General features: G+C 37.7%; 1 protein-coding gene across 7 annotated transcripts in view; it reads right to left on the bottom strand.

Moving 5' to 3' along the window:
- AMN1 (antagonist of mitotic exit network 1 homolog) overlaps positions 1-16,991 on the bottom strand; it is a 66,167-nt gene that overhangs the window by 21,673 nt on the left and 27,503 nt on the right. For 4 of the 7 annotated variants that reach the window (XM_023555234.2, XM_023555218.2, XM_010595726.3 and 1 more), the window contains 3 exons: positions 15,431-15,648; positions 15,069-15,125; positions 1,874-1,985 (listed from right to left, as the gene is read on the bottom strand). In XM_023555234.2, the coding sequence (XP_023411002.1) occupies positions 1,874-1,985; positions 15,069-15,125; positions 15,431-15,648 (387 nt within the window). Of the gene's footprint in view, positions 1-1,873; positions 1,986-9,524; positions 9,712-15,068; positions 15,126-15,430; positions 15,649-16,991 lie in introns of those variants that run through there. The other 3 variants (XM_023555224.2, XM_064284424.1, XM_023555237.2) reach the window with 3 other exon arrangements.

Here is a 16,991-nt window from a genome sequence, read left to right as displayed (position 1 = left end):
GAGTGTAAATGCTGTGAAATGCTGCCATAAAATACTGTCTCAATTACTGAATACCACAAATGGTTAAGTCTTACCTTATCACCAATATAAGAATACAAAGGAAAACTAATAGAATTTGTTCTGAAATACAACAGGGAAATATAGAATCTAAAACCCTCTTAATTGAGTTATATTTCTACCACATATCTTCTAGTGGGAAGGAGAAAAACATGATTTTAACATGAATACATAGGTCAACATCATCAGAACATTATTTCTTATAAAGAGTAACCCATGGGACACATTTTGCTTTCAAATTAACACAGCTACTTAACAATGTATATGGATCATTGCTCTCAAAGGGGGCTGATTTTGTTTTGGGACTCTCTATTCTCCAGTTAGCCATGCCCCATAAATTCATAAATTCCAGGTTTATTTACAATATGCAAACTGAACAGATCTTCTCTAGCTGGCAAATACCATTAGCACGTTTATAAGGAGGGCTCGTTTAGCTAATCATTCTCAAAGGTGATCCAGAATTAGGAGGCAGTGAGTTACATTCTTGATGGCTATGCTTTCCTTCCGAATACCAAAAGGACTGAACTATAGAGACAAAATCCCCTGGACCAGGGAAGAAATGGTCTATATTCAGTGCTAAAAGAGTAAACTATATATGCATAATTTACGGACTATAATTTATGAAGGATATTACAGAATGAACAATATAGCAATTCCATAAATACTCTAAAGATTACAAGTAAGTAGCTTTTCAAATAGTTTTCTAAGCATGTTAATTTGAAAGTCTACCGAATGAATAAGAATTTCTTGAAGTAGGAAATGGTTAGGCAAGGCTCTTAGTATTAAGAATCAGCTTAGGTTTTTGTAACACATTTTTCAGGTGTTACAGCCTCTGGATAAATCAGAGTATCTTTGAAGTATTTTTCCTCTTCCATAGGAAGGAAAAGCAGTAATCTTTAACTGATCACAGGCATGGGAATGGCTTTTCTGACTGAGGTATTTTTTTTGTAACTATAATTATCATTTCGTTTTGTGATTAAAAATGTTTCTAAATATATTGTGACATTTTTATATAACAGTATTTTTAACTAATATATTAAACAAGCATGACTCTTAAGGTACAACCTTAATAGCAACTCTATTTTTGCCTCCTTTTGTCCCTCTAAAGCTGTTCAGTGAGGGATAATTCTCTCTGCTCCTGAATAAAAATTTTGGTAATACCATGACTTTCCAGTCATTCCTACTATAGAATGCCCAACGATGTTTTAAGTTGCAGTATATAAACTCTCTCTATTGAGATTTCACCAACCCCTCCCTCTCCACCCATCTCTAGGATGGCTCTCCCTACCATCATGCCCTGTTCCAGTCTATGGAAAACACTTAGACATCTTCAAATTCTGGGAGTTCAGGCTGATTCTAATGAAGCAGCAGCAACCTATCCTTCATTCCTCCTGTCAAAGAGCTAGCCTATGCCCACCTCCCAACTGCAGAGGATGCATAACATGCCTGAGTAGTCCTGCTCCATTTTTTACTCTCTACATAAAGCATCATGTTTAATATCATGACCACAACCCCCACCACCACCAACACTACCATCATATCATCCTCATTATTGAGTACCTACCATCACCACCACTATCATCATCATCAGGACTAACATTTATTAAAAAAAATTAAGCCCTTAAAAAAAAATTTTTTTTTTTTATGTGCTAGCACTTTATAAAGAGTTATCATATAATCAGCATGACTAAGCAATGTCATAGGTACTATCACTATGTTCACTTTACAGATGAGGAAACTCAGTAATTTACTCAAGGTCACACAGTTTATAAAAAATGAAGCCAGGATTTGAATCCAAGCAGTCTATCAGACTAACCTGTTATCAGGGGACATCCATGGAAGAGCAAAATACATATCTGAGGGCAGCAAGTAAGGACAGCTTCCACAGCCTCATCAGTCAGATTCACACAGTATCCCATGTGAATCTGCTATTTTAAAAAAAGAAAGAAATAGGTCTATAATAACAGTATGAAAAAGTTTTGGAAATACTCTAATACAAAAGAACCAAATACCTACTTATAAGAAAAACTATGTAGAAAGGGCCAATGTAAGCCTCCAGTAATTTGGAAGGCATAGTAGCTTTAAAAGTTAAATGCTTAGCCATTTTAGAAAACAATTTGGTAATATCTTTATTAAAATTAAAGATGACTATATCCCAGAACCCAGTAATTCCAATTGTAGATGTCCACTATAGAGATATTTCTGTATATGTGCACAAGGAAACAATTTATAAATATGCTCATTGCAGTATTATTCGTAATAGTAAAAAGCAGTAGAGAATTGGTAAATAAATGATGGGCTATCAATATAACAGAATAAGATAAAACAGTTAAAATTAAAAGCATCTACTTGTATTAATGGATATAAATCTCAAACATGTTAGTTCAATCACTTTGGAAAACATTATGGTAATATCTTATAATGCTAACCATGCACTTACTATCCAACCCATCAATTTCACTTGTAGGTATTTACATAAGAAAAATGAAAATACATATTTATACAAAGACTTGTATGAAAATTTACATAGCTATATTCAAAAAAAAAAGTCCAAAATTGGAACAATCCAATGTCCTTCAAATGGTGAATGTATAAACAAAGTGTGACATATCCATACTAAGGAACACTACTCAGCAATAAAAAGGAATGAAATATTAACACATAAACAAAATGGATGAATCTCAAATGTATGAATCGCCAAAAAACAAATAAATAAAGCAAAACAAGCAAAAACATGAAGTTCCATTCCATATGATTCCATTTATATAAAATTCTAGAAAAGGCAAAACTATAATGATGGGACGCAAATCAACGATCGTGTGGGGTGAAGGTCAGGGAAGTGGATCTACTACAAAGGGACAGGAGAAAACTTTTTAGGGTGATCGAAACGTTCTATATCTTGATCGTGGTGGTGGTTACATGACTGCATAAAAATTACAAAAATTCATCAAACGGTACCTTTAAAATGGGTACATTTTATTCTATATAAATTATGCCTCAATAAAGCTTGACAATTTTTTTAAAACACAATTTTGAATAAAAAAAGCAAATTGCAAAAGGACACGTACGTTATGAAAGTATTGTATAAAATTTTTAAAAATGTAAAACAATACTGTATCTTATTTATGGATCTATGCATATATAGAAAAAGCATCCAAACATGCAAGGAAATATACATAGTCAACTTTAGGATAGCGGTTACCTCTGGAGGAAGAAAGGGGTGGGTGCAACTTTTAATTTTAAAAAAGGAACAGAAATAAGTGCAGAAAATGTTAAAATTCAAGTGTTGGGTCCACAGGTATCTGTTACATTACTTTCTATAATTTTCCATATGTTTGAAATAGTATATATGCTTTGTTTGATGAACTAATTTCGAAATTAGCTTAAAATTGAGGAAAACTATATTTTCCAGTTTAGTTAACTATAACAATATGAACACAAAACTAGCACCAATAAATAGATTCAAACAAGAAAGGAACGTGACCTTCATCCATTAATATTAAAACCTCAGCAACTGTATTTTCTTGAACTATTTGGAATCTCCCTTTTCTCATGAGGCTTTTCCAGGCTCCATTCACCCCAGCTAGAGTATCCCAGTTGGCCCCAAGTTAGACCTAATTTACTAAGAAATTACTACCTGCTCCTTTCTCAAGAAAACTGCAGAGGAGCCCTTTTGTTCTTGCTCATACCAACAGAAATCCTGTTCACTGAAACTTACAAGTCAGAGTGCTTAACCCAAACTCTGCAGTCAGTGCCATCACTAGGGGGATGGGAGGGTGAGGGAGAGGTGTGCACCTCACCCCCTGACACTGTCAGAAGGGGAGACACCAAAATGACCCCAGGGTCTGCAGCTGTGGTAGGGGTGGGAAGCCAGTGATGCAGAGGCACGGCCACCAAGGCAGTGGTGTCACTATGTTTGTGTCACCCATCACCCAGTGTGCTAGGTCATCAACCCCCCATCTGCCAGTCAGGGTGCAGGCGGGTGGACCATGGTGCCCGCCATTGGGCAGAGAGTAGGATCTCCCCCTTGGCCAATGGGAGAGGGGAGGAGCTGCAGGGGGAGGGGCAGGGCCAGGCTGCTAAGCCCATGGCCCCACCCACAGGGGGGATGACACCATGTTACTGCACTGGGTGACATCAACCCTAGTGATGTCACTATCTGCAGTATCTATTCCCAGAACCTCTACTACTTTTTCACCGAGTAGCTTTATCTCCCAAAATTCTACAAAAAAAACTCCTTTCCTGCTTAATCACTCAGAGCCTGCTGTGTATTAGCTAATAAAAAGAAGTCCTTCTTTCCTTCACATTTCAATAAAGCATTGAAAACAGCCCAACTTCCTTTTTACAGAGAAGATCTAATTTATTTCACTTCTGAGATCAAGCCACAGTAATGTTATCTGTACTTTAAGCTAGATGAAAATCATAGGAGATAATTATTAGCATTATTGCAGTTAACGTACGTATTTCCCTAAGCAACACATTTAGCTAACATGATAAAACTTTTTAATTTTTTTCTCTGCCAGTCTCTGTGCAAGATCAAGACAAGTGTAAGGTGCAGCTATAAGCATAAATTCTCTAATAAACATTACCAATAACGCTACCACTGAGAGATAATCACTTTAAAGTATTTCTTCCAAATCTTTTTTCTCTACATATATGTTCATTAATAATTTTAACAAAAGACAGTTAAACAAGTTTCCTGAGAATATAGACCTTTGCTGTTTTCCCTTATGATGAAGATAATGAGAATTATTTTAATTAATTAATGTATTAATAACTATTTCGTATAAGGCAAAAACCAAACTGTTGCCATCAAGTAGATTCTGACTCATAGTGACCCTATAGGACAGAGTAGAACTGCTCCAGAGGGTTTCCAAGGCTGTCATCTTTATGGAAGCAGACTGCCACATGTTTCTCCCATGGAGTGGCTGGTGGGTTCTAACTGCCAGCCTTCTGGTTAGCAGCCAAGCACTTAGGTTCTCTATATTTGTCACTGAGGGGAGCATAAAATATGTTCTCTCTGCTGAAATTCCCCATCTGTTTATGTATGTGGTCCAGCTTTCCCCTAAGATCTTTTAATATATTATCATGATTATGTTAAAGTTTCTGTCTGGATAATTTTAAAATCTGGTCATTTCTGGGTCTGGTTCTATTGGCTATTTTATCTCTTAATGATAAATCATAATTTTTTGCTTTTTTTCGTGTATCTTGTAATTTTTTTTATTAAATGCTAACGTTACATGTAAAAGAATAGCAGAGGCTGAAGTAAATAATATTTACACCCAGAAATGGAGATATCTTTTCTGTCAGGCTGTAGTGTGTGGGTTAAATCAATCTAGTCTATAGTTGAGCTTCAGTTACATTCAGTGCGTGCCGCTCTTCAAATTCCTCCACTGGTGGATTTCTACTTTCTTATATTCAGTGTCAGGCCTCAAGTGCCAGATGATTTCTCTCGTTTCTCCTGTTCTAAACCTCACATCTCAGCAGACTCTGAACACCTGTACCACAAAGAGGATCTCTAGTGTTTCTGCTGCTTCCCCAGTGGTAAACTGCTGTTGCTTAGTACTTGGAACAAGACCCAGAGTATTGGGGTAGTGAGCTGAGACACATTCTTAGCCCATATCTCAATTCTACTCCACCCTCAGACTTAGGCAAGCCCTAAGACTTAGGCAAGCTTATGTCTGGGATGGAGGAGGTGTCAGTCCTGCCCCTGGTAGAACATTATTGACTGGCAGTTGATGAAAGACCCCATATGCAGAAGAATTAGGCAGGAGGAGAAGAGATCATCCAGCTGTTCTGTGCAGGGGATGGACAGCAGGAGGATTTTCCATCCTCCCCAATGGCAGACAACTGTCGCCTTGTACTCATGTAGGGTTCAGAGCTCAGAAAGGTGTTTCTCAACTCTCCTACTCTACCCTCAAACTTAGGCAGGCTCTATGTGCCTATGCCATCTACTATCCCTCTCAGGTTACTCTGATGATCAGCTATGTTTGTGAACTACTGGTTAAAGTTACATGCAAGAACACATTTCTTATGTAGATTCCAAGACCAAATACACACCTCTACTTGGATACTTATTGAAATATATTATAGTTCAAAAACTATAATTCTTTGTCTTCCTATATAGTCTGAGAGACACTTGAGGAAAGATAGTAGTTCTTATACATCTTTTTAGTCACGATGGCCACCAAAGTATCTGTTACATGTTAGATACTCAACAAATGTTTACTGAATTAAGTTGATCGTCTTTTGAAACAATATTTTTTATATACCATTTCAGGAATTAAAAAAACCCACTGTTATCGAGTCGATTCTGACTCATAGTGACCCCATAGGACAGAGTAGAACTCCTCCATAGGGTTTCCAAGGAGCTCCTTGTGGATTCGAACTGCTGACCTTTTGGTTAGCAGCTGTAGCTCTTAATCACTATGCCATCAGGGTAACTATAAGTCAGAATTCATTTGATTGGCAACAGGCTTGGTTTTGGGTGTATTTCAGGAACACTAGCCACATAGCTTGTTTCCTCCTACATATATAGTCTCATCATCAGTCTTTGATGCAATTTAATACAGGCAAATTAAAATTAGTCTTAAGATTCCAGAAGGAAAATTGATGTGTCCAATTCATTTGTGCTGTTACCCCTTCATCCTCCTAGTAATGTCCCGAGAATTATAGCCAAACACAGCAAAGATTAAAACCAATTTGGTTTGCAGACTTTTGAGTGTTTTTATTGACAATGTGACACACCCAGCATATCTGGATTAGGTAAAATGATGTCAGCTCAAAACTGAAATAACCCAGGGTTTCTGATTGACCATACCAAACCATAGTTATACTAACTGTAACAGAGTAATGGTAATAGAGTAGCCCCTCTGTACCAGAAATAGTGGTCAAATCAACATATGCTCTTTCCAAAATCCAGTGTCAATGTATAAAGATAAGTACTGAAATTAGAGTCTACATAGCAATTATAAGAAAGGTGAAAGAATTCCAAATGTAAACATACCCTAATCACAAAGGGGACTGTAAAACATTCTTGAAGTTAACAAAGAAAAATAAACACAGGATGGTCCAAAAAAGCCTTAACCATAAACTCAAACAATTCTAGCAATAAATGATTACCACCTAAACCCAAGAAGCATTATCCACAGGTAGGCCAAGCTGGAGTTTGGAATGTCTAGAGCAGATTTTTGTCTTTTGAGCCAATATTGGGCAAAGGGCAATTTTTTTTTTTAATTTATTGTGCTTTAAGCGAAAGCTTACAAATTCAGTCTCGCATACAAAATCTTATACACAACTTGCTATGTACTCCTAGCTGCTCTCCACCTAAGGAGAGAGCATACTCCTCCTCTCCACCCTGTATTCCCCATGTCCATTCAGCCAGCTCCTGTCCCCCTCTGCTTTCTCATCTCACCTACAGACAGGAGGTGCCCACATAGTCTCATGTATCTACTTGAGATAAGAAGCTCACTCCTTACCAGTACCATTTTCTGTCTTATAGTCCAGTCCGATCCCTGTCTGAAGAGTTGGCTTGGGAATGGTTCCAGTCTTAGGTTAACAGAGGGCCCTGGGGCCATGACCTCCAGGGTCCCTCCAGTCTCAGTCAAACCATTAAATCTGGTCTTTTTTTTGGGAATTTGAGATCCTCATCCCACTCTTCTCCTGCTCCATCAGGACACTATTGTGTCAGGGCAGTCATTGGTGGTAGCCAGACACCACCTAGTTCTGGTCTCAGTCTGATGTAGTCTCTGGTTTTTGTGGCCCTTTCTATCTCTTGGGCTCATCTTTACCTTATGTCTTTGGTGTTCCTCATTCTTGCAAAGGGCAATTTTTAAAGCCTTATCAACACATGGGGTTACCACAGTCAGAATCGACACCACAAAAACAGGTTTGGTCTGGGTTTATCAACATATGCTGTCAAGCTGAAGTTGATCTCCATTATCAGTCTTTAATGCAATTTTGAGATACTGCTTGTGATATTATTAAATCCACTAATGATAATAAACCAAAATAAGGTAAAGATGAATCTTTAGTACTTTTAATGTCATTGAAACAAATAAAAGATAGTTTCAATGAAATAAAACTATCTCACAACACTATAGATTAGTGGAATCTGAAAACTTTCTATAAAGTATGATAAACTGAAATTGTGTAATACCCATTATTTGTAATTTAAGAATTGCAAATATTATAGATATTTTTAATTATTATGTTTTTATACTTTTTATTTTGGGCAATATGAATATTAGTTATAAAGAATCACATAGCTCCAAGAAACTTCAGAGCCCTTAACCCTATTTTTCCTACAGGGTATTTTCTCATCCATGATGGTAGTAATAATGGGGTAATATTGTCTCTGGAGAAGGATATCACCCTCGGTAAAGTACCAGGTGAGAGAAAAAGAGGAAGACCCCAGTGAGATGGATTGACACAGTGGCTGCAAAAATGGGTTTAAACATAGCAACAATTGTAAGGATGGTGCAGGACTAGACAGTATTTTGTTCTGTTGTACATAGGATTGCTATGAGTCAGAACCGAGTCAATGATACCTAACAACAACAATAACATTGTTGTAAGAATTAAATGACCTTGGAAGCTACATAGACACATACAAACTCCCTGAGGGACAGAATTGCTGGGCTGAGGGCTGTGGGGACCATGGTCTTGGGGAACATCTAGCTCAACTGAAATAACATAGTTTATAAAGAAAATGTTCTACATTCTACTTTGGTGAGCAGCATCTGGGGTCTTAAAAGCCTGTGAGTGGCCATCTAAGATACTCCATTGGTCTTACCCCTTTGGGAGCAAGGGAGAATGAAGAAAACTAAAGATACAAGGGAAAGGTTAGTCCAAAAGACTAATGGACCACATCTCCCATGGGCTCCACCAGACTGAGTCCAGTACAATGAGATGGTGCCCAGCTACCACTGCCTGCTCTGACAGGGGTCACAGTACAGGGTCCTGGACAGAGCTGGAGAAAAATGTAGAATAAAGTTCTAACTCACAAAAAAAGACGAGACTTATTTGCCTGACAGAGACTGGAGAAACCCGAGAGTATGGCCCCTGAACACCCTTTTAGCTCAGTAATGAAGTTATTTCCAAGGTTCACACTTCATCCAAAGATTAGACAGGCCCATAAAACAAAATGAGACTAAAGGGGCACAACAGCCCTGGGACAAGGAGGAAAAGGCAGGAGGGGACAGGAAGCTGGTAATAGGCAACCCAAGGTCGAGAAGGGAGAGTGTTGACATGTCGTGGGTTGTTAACCAATGTCATAAAACAATATGTGTACCGTTTATTGAGAAACTAGTTTGTTCAGAAAACCTTCATCTAAAGTACAATGAAAAAAAGCTAAAAAACAAAAAAAGAAACAGTCATTCTTGTGTGTTGCCATCACTTATTTATAGAATTTATTAAAATATATATTGCATTTAGTTGGTTGCAAAAAAAAAAAAAAAAAGAACTAAATGACCTAATACATATAAACGTAGCACGTCAGCAAAAAAGAGGAAGACCCGCGATGAGATGGATTGACACAGTAGCTACAACAATGGGCTCAAACATAGCAACAATTGTGAGGGTGGCACAGGACTGGGCAGTGCTTCGTTCTGTTGTACATAGGGTCTCTGTAAGTAGGAACCAACTTGACAGCACCTAACAAACACAACAAAAATAAATACAAGGCAGCACAGAGGCTAACATATAGTAAGTGCTCAACAAATGTTAACACTGAAAACAGTAAGGATTATGGCAGAGTTTATTGCCCCTATATTTAGTATGCAATTTGAAATTTGGAACTTGGTATAAGAAAAATGTGGTATTTCTTAATAAAAAGAGTTTTAATAATATTATATACATGACAGTAATACGAGCAGGACTCAGATAAATAAATATCACAAAAGAGAATCTCTTTGGGCAATACTTCAAGAGGAAATATTCTGGCAAAAACATGACACTGCCATTCTATTACAATAGTTAACAATACTAACATTTATAATTAATTTATAGCCTGCTTACTTTAAAATATAATTTGGTTGTGCTTTATTGTTAAAAAGCATGGCTATATTAAATAAGAGTTAAAAACAAACAGACAAAAAACACTGTTAACTAGGAAAGGAAGAAGCCAAAATCCTGAGATAAAAGGCTTCTTAATATATCTAGAAACAAGATACAGGTGACATACCAGTTATTGAACCTAAAAGCTGAAAAATAATTCAAAATCTTTTTAAATGGTTTTACAATGCACTGATAATTACTAGTGATTTTAATGTGAAAGTTGGAAACAAAGGAGGAGGATCAGTAGTTGGAAAATATGTCCTTGGTGACAGAAACAATGCTGGAGATCGAATGACAGAATTTTGCAAGACCAACCACTTCTTCATTGCAAATACTTTCTTTCACCAAAATAAATAGTGACTATACACATGGACCACGGCAAATGGAACACACAGAAATCAAATAGACTACATTTGTGGAAAGAGGTTATGGAAAAGCTCGATATCGTCAGTCAGAACAAGGCCAGGGGGCTGACTGTAGAACAGACCATCAAATGCTCATATGCAAGAAAATCAGAGCAAGTCCACGAGAGACAAAATACGACCTTCAGTATATCCCACCTGAATTTAGAGACCATCTGAAGAACAGATTTGACGCATTGAACACTAGTGACTGAAGACCAGACGAGTTGTGGAATGACATCAAGGACATCATCCATGAAGAAAGCAAAAGGTCACTGAAAAGACAGGAAAGAAAGAAAAGACCAAGATGGATGTCAGAGGAGACTCTGAAACTTGCTCTCGAATGTCAAGCAGCTGAAGCAAAAGGAAGAAATGATGAAGTAAAAGAACAGAAGATTTCAAAGGGCAGCTCGAGAAGACAAAGTACAGTATTATAACGACACGTGCAAAGCTGGAGATGGAAAACCAAAACGGAAGAACATGCGTGGCGTTTCTCAAGCTGAAAGAACTGAAGAAAAAATTCAAGCCTCGAGTTGCAATAGTGAAGGATTCTATGGGGAAAATATTAAATGACGCAGGGAGCATCAAAAGAAGATGGAAGGAATATACAGAGTCATTATACCAGAAAGAATTAGTCGATGTTCAGCCATTTCAAGAAGAAGCGTATGATCAGGAACCAATGGTACTGAAGGAAGAGGTCCAAGCTGCTCTGAAGGCACTGGCCAAAAACAAGGCTTCAGAAATTGATGGAATATCAATTAAGATGTTTCAACAAACAGATGCAGCACTGGAGGTGCTCACTTGTCTAAGCCAAGAAATATGGAAGACAGCTTCCTGGCCAACTGACTGAAAGAGATCCATATTTATGCCTATTCCCAAGAAAGGTGATCCAGCCGAATGTGGAAATTATAGAACAATATCATTAATACCACATGCAAGAAAAATTTTGCTAAAGATCATTCAAAAACGGCTGCCGCAGTATATCAACAGGGAACTGCCAGAAATTCAGGCCAGTTTCAGAAGAGAACATGGAACCAGGGATATCATTGTTGATGTCAGATGGATCCTGGCTGAAAGCAGAGAATACCAGAAGGATGTTTACCTGTGTTTTATTGACTATGCAAAGGCATTCAACTGTGTGGTTCATAACAAATTATTGATAACGTTGCAAAGAATGGGAATTCCAGAACACGTAATTGTGCTCATGAGGAACCTTTACATTGATCAAGAGGCGGTTGTTCGGACAGAACAAGGGGATACTGATTGGTTTAAAGTCAGGAAAGGTGTGCACCAGGGCTGTATTCTTTCACCATACCTATTCAATCTGTATGCTGAGCAAATAATCCGAGAATCTGGACTATATGAAGAAGAACGGGGCATCAGGATTGGAGGAAGACTCATTAACAACCTGTGTCATGCAGATGACACTACCTTACTTGCTGAAAGTGAAGAGGACTTGAAGCACTTACTAATGAAAATCAAAGATCACAGCCTTCAGTATGGATTATACCTCAACATAAAGAAAACAAAAATCCTCACAACTGAACCAATGAGCAACATCATGATAAACGGAGAAAAGATTGAAGTTGTCAAGTGCTGGGAGCCAGGCTGCAAGGGCAGCCCCTCTGCACCCACTGCCCCCAGCATAAACATCGAAGAATTCCTGAAAAGTCAGGAGGAGCCAGGCTGCAAGGGCGGCCCCTCTGCACCCACTGCCCCCAGCATAAACATCGAAGAATTCCTGAAAAGTCAGGAATATCTCTGTCATCTGTGTTATGTTTCTGTTTCATTTTCAGCCTGTGTATAGCAGAATGTATAAGCATAAAATTCCATTATAGATTTAGGGACCTTTGGAGGGGGGCGTCCTACTCATAATCCCCTGGTAAAATCCCAGGTAGGGACAGCCCGTGTATTACCTGGGGATCAACATGAAGTTGTCTTAGGGGGAAAACAAATAGCTCAACTATGGAAAACAAAAACAGGATGGTGGAATCCTGGTATTTACCGAGGCCCTTTTGTGATTAAACCACCACCCACACATGATCCCATAAAAGTGGAAAAACAAAAGGCAGTGAGTTCTCTCAGCCAATTTCTCAGCCAATTACAGGTCGACCTTCTCGTCTACCCCGCTCACTGCTGCGCTTGACTGGTCTTTGGGTATAGAGATTGGGCTAATTGTCCTTGGCATAATCGTGGACAATATGACGTAACCCAAAGTGGCTGGACTTCAAGAATTTGGCCACCCTGGACAAAATGGACAAAGCCTATGTGGCAATGGTTTTTGCAAAAAGATTAATTATTATAAAAACTGTGGAAGGTATTGCAAGATTAAGCATAAGTGTAAAGCAGTATGAAGTCAATTGTTACTTTGTGTAAAAATAAATCAACAAAATATTCTCTTCAATTAAACAAAAACTCATTGTACTTGTGTGCATATGCGGAACTGTACTATGTGTCACTTGGAAAATTATGTCTCTGGGAAATGATGTTATCTATAATGATTATATCTTGTACTGCCCCTTTATTGATCATGCGATGTTATGCTTTTGTAAGCTTATGATATAAAAGACCATGTAAAAAATAAAGAGCAGGCTTCTTTTTCTGCAGAATGAAAATATAAGACACACTACGTCTCATTCTTTTTCATCAAACTCTACCCCTCCTCTGGTGACCCTGTTCTTTGCTGAGGCTGGCCCCCGGCAGTCAAGGATTTCATTTTACTTGGATCCACAATCAACAGCCATGGAAGCAGCAGTCAAGAAATCAAAACACGCATTGCATGGGGTAAATCTGCTGCAAAGGACCTCTTTAAAGTGTTGAAGAGCAAAGGTGTCACCTTAAAGACTAAAGTGCGCCTGACCCAAGCCATGGTATTTTCAATCGCATCATATGCATGTGAAAGCTGGACAATGAATAAGGAAGACCGATGAAGAACTGATGCCTTTGATTTGTGGTGTTGGCAAAGAATATTGAATATACCATGGACTGCCAGAAGAACGAATAAATCTGTCTTGGAAGAAGTACAACCAGAATGCTCCTTAGAAGCAAGGATGGTGAGACTGCATCTTATATACTTGGACATGTTGTCAGGAGGGATCAGTCTCTGGAGAAGGACATCATGCTTGGCAAAGTACAGGGTCAGCAGAAAGGAGAAAGACCCTCAACTAGGTAGACTGACACAGTGGCTGCAACAATGGGCTCAAGCATAACAACGATTGTAAGGATGGCCCAGGACCAGGCGGTGTTTTGTTCTGTTGTGTATACGGTTGCTATGAGTCGGAGCCGACTCGAGGGCACCTAACAACAACAACAACAACAACAACAATGTGGCTATGAAGAAATACAGGATGCCAGAGAATTAGGAGCCCTGGTAGAAATATCAAACTTGAAAATTGCTAAAGAATGTCACTTTTCTTTTATAAATTTTCACAATCTTTATCCACAATAAGAGTGTCTTTAAATCTGTTAGAAGCTAAAACTTCTATAAGAACTTTAACTGGACGTAAAATGGATTTTTATTTTAAAACATACTTTATCCCCTAACTTTACCAGTTTTTCTTTAGAATAAAGAGGTAAAGGAAAAAAAAAAAAAGTCCATGGAATACCCAATTAATAATAAGGCATTGGTTGCTACTTGTCTGGAGCAAAAGAGAAAGAAGGAAACGAAATACTCAAAGAAGAAACTAGTCTACAGGACTAACTGCCTACAAGAACCATGGCCTCATCTATCCAGAGACCAGAACTAAATGGTGCCAGGCTACCACTACCTACTGTTTTGACCAGGGACATAATAGATGGTCCTAGATAGAAAGGGAGAAAATTGTAGGACAAAACTCTAATTCTTAAAAAAAAAAGTCCAGACTTACTGGACCCGAAGAGACTAGAATCTCCAAGACTATCACCCTGAGATACCCTTTAAACTCTAAACTGAAATTACTCCCAGAGCTCACCCTTTCAGCTAAATAACAGACTGACTCATAAAATAAACAATATCACCATGAGTACTGTGGGGCTGGACTATGCTCCTTTTACTAAAAAAATCATCTATACGAGACTAAATGGTCAACATTACCCTAAAGCAAAAATGCGAAGGTGGGGAGGGGGGAGGGGGGAGGGGGGTGGGTGGGAGGCAGGGAAGCTGTATTAATGGAGGTGAAACAACCAGAACAGAAATAATGAGAATGTTGACACAATATAGAAAATGTAACCAATGTCACTGAACAATATGTATAAACCAAACCAAACCCACTGCCATCGAGTCAATTCCGACTCATAGCAACCCTATAAGAGAGTGCAGAACTACTCCATATAGCTTCCAAGGAGCACATGGTGGATTCGGACTGCCAACCTTTTGGTTAGCAGCTGTAGCTCTTAACCACTACACCATCAGGATTTCTGAACAATATGTATAGAAATTGTTAAATGGGAACCCAATTTGCTGTGTAAACTTTTTTCAAAAAAGAAACAAAAATAAGGCCTTGGTTGTCTGGTAGGTTTAAAGTGTTCTAAGGATAAATATAGTTAGCATCATATTTATAAATACTTTTTAATTACCTCCAATTTCTTGGAACAAGGCCCACTAACAAGTGCAATCACACCATTGTCAGATACCTAAGCAAAGAGAAAAGTAAACAAAGCACATAAATGGAGATAATAGAAGTAAAATTTTCTAAAAATTATTAATCATTAGAATAGTTTCATTGCCTCCCATTCAGCAAACACGTATTTTAACTATACATACCTTTCACCCTTGTTATTTAAACTAATTGAGGGGAATCTGCCAAACTATATTGCAATTATTTAACCACCAAAGCATGAAGTGGTTAACATTTTAATAACAACGAAAAGAATTTTGTCATGGAAAAACACTGGGCAAACACATAGTATATATGTTTCAAGTCTATATTTACATTTACCTGAGTAGCTGAAAAGTCAACACACTGCAAGAACAGGCAGTTTTTTCCTAATGCATGTAAGGACACGTCAGTAATACCAAAGCAGCCACCTAAATCAATGACCTTTAGCAGCCGGCAGTTGAGTGCAAGAGCAAGGACTCCGTCATCAGTGAGATTGCAGCATCTTTTCAAAAAAGCTTCATGCAGGTATAAACAAGATGAAGCTACAGCTTTTATTCCTGGGGGAAAACATAATTATATATTGATGAGATATGTGTGTACACATATGAGAAATGTTACTGCTTCTCATTTTAACAATCACCAGTACTAATTCATCTAACTGTATATATATTAGCCTTTTCCAAAGTAGTCCAGCTGTGAGGATGGACTTATTTTCCCTTGATGCTGTCATTATTCAAAACTCTTCTGGGATGTTTCCAGAATTTTCTACACAACCTGTGGTATATTCTTCAGAAAATCTGCAATTGGTGGCAAGTCTATTTAAGGTTAGATTTGCTTTTGAGAAATAGCCAAAAGTCATTCAGAAACAGATATATAAATAGCAGATGATTCCCTTTTGGTGAAACAAAAGTTTTAAAGTAATAAAGTTAGTTTTCTTGAAGACTCTAAAGGGGAAAAAAATTTTAAGTTGCCCAAATGCTTTAAGCAACAGTCTTTACGCTTATCATTAGTAATGATACCTACACCTCTGCATTCTCCCTTCTGTTTTAGACTCTGTCTTCAAACTTGGATTTCTCTTCTGTCACTATGTTCCTTCTCTGTTGGCCTGGACCAATCTTACATTTTTACTGAGGGTCAAGAGAAGAGAAGTCCATGAATTCAACCAAACTCATGTAAACTCACATGGGAGACTTGTACATGACAGTGTCACGTAAATAAGAGTACTTCAGGGCTCCTGGGCCCTTCAGTCATGAACAAACATTGTAACACTGTTAAAAGATACCTTTATGGTCAAAATACACAAAGGGAGGATAGTAATATGGGTAGGTCATTTTATTGTTTTCTTTGTCTTAAGAAAGAATTGTTATTTTACCCATCAGAGTCCAGCCTGGAAGTTCTTTCTAGTGAGTCATTACTTTAGGCAAATATTTTAAAATTTATGCCTTTTTGCAATATTACGAACATACTAACTTGCTAAGCAAGATGACTGCAAAACTATAGCTAACTACCCACAAAATTTCCAAGAAACCTAGTTGGCCAGATAAATTCCTCTTTCTTAATTTAGCCAGAGGAACAGCCTATGTTCAAAAAAATGTTAAACATCCACTATTTCATTTAATAGTGACAATAAAAAATTTAATTGCATGGCCATGTAAAACTAAGCATTGCACAGACTGTAAAGAGAGTGCCTAGTAAGCTTAATTTGATAATTAACTCTCCATTATTTACTGCATCAAAAAAGCCTTAACTTTAAAGTGTGCACTGGTTATCCACTACACTAGGAAAAAACAACATTGATGGAGATCTCTATATTTTAAATATGTTTAAAATGAAAGGCAGTGAGTTACCCAATGTATTTTTTAACTTTCAGCACTGGTGATAAAAATTAAGTAAGAATTCT

This window comes from Loxodonta africana, chromosome 4 (assembly GCF_030014295.1).
Source record: "Loxodonta africana isolate mLoxAfr1 chromosome 4, mLoxAfr1.hap2, whole genome shotgun sequence".
Taxonomy (NCBI): Eukaryota; Metazoa; Chordata; class Mammalia; order Proboscidea; family Elephantidae; genus Loxodonta; species Loxodonta africana.
The sequence above is the reverse complement of the archived record's forward strand: the minus strand, read 5'-3'. Positions and strand labels throughout refer to the sequence as shown.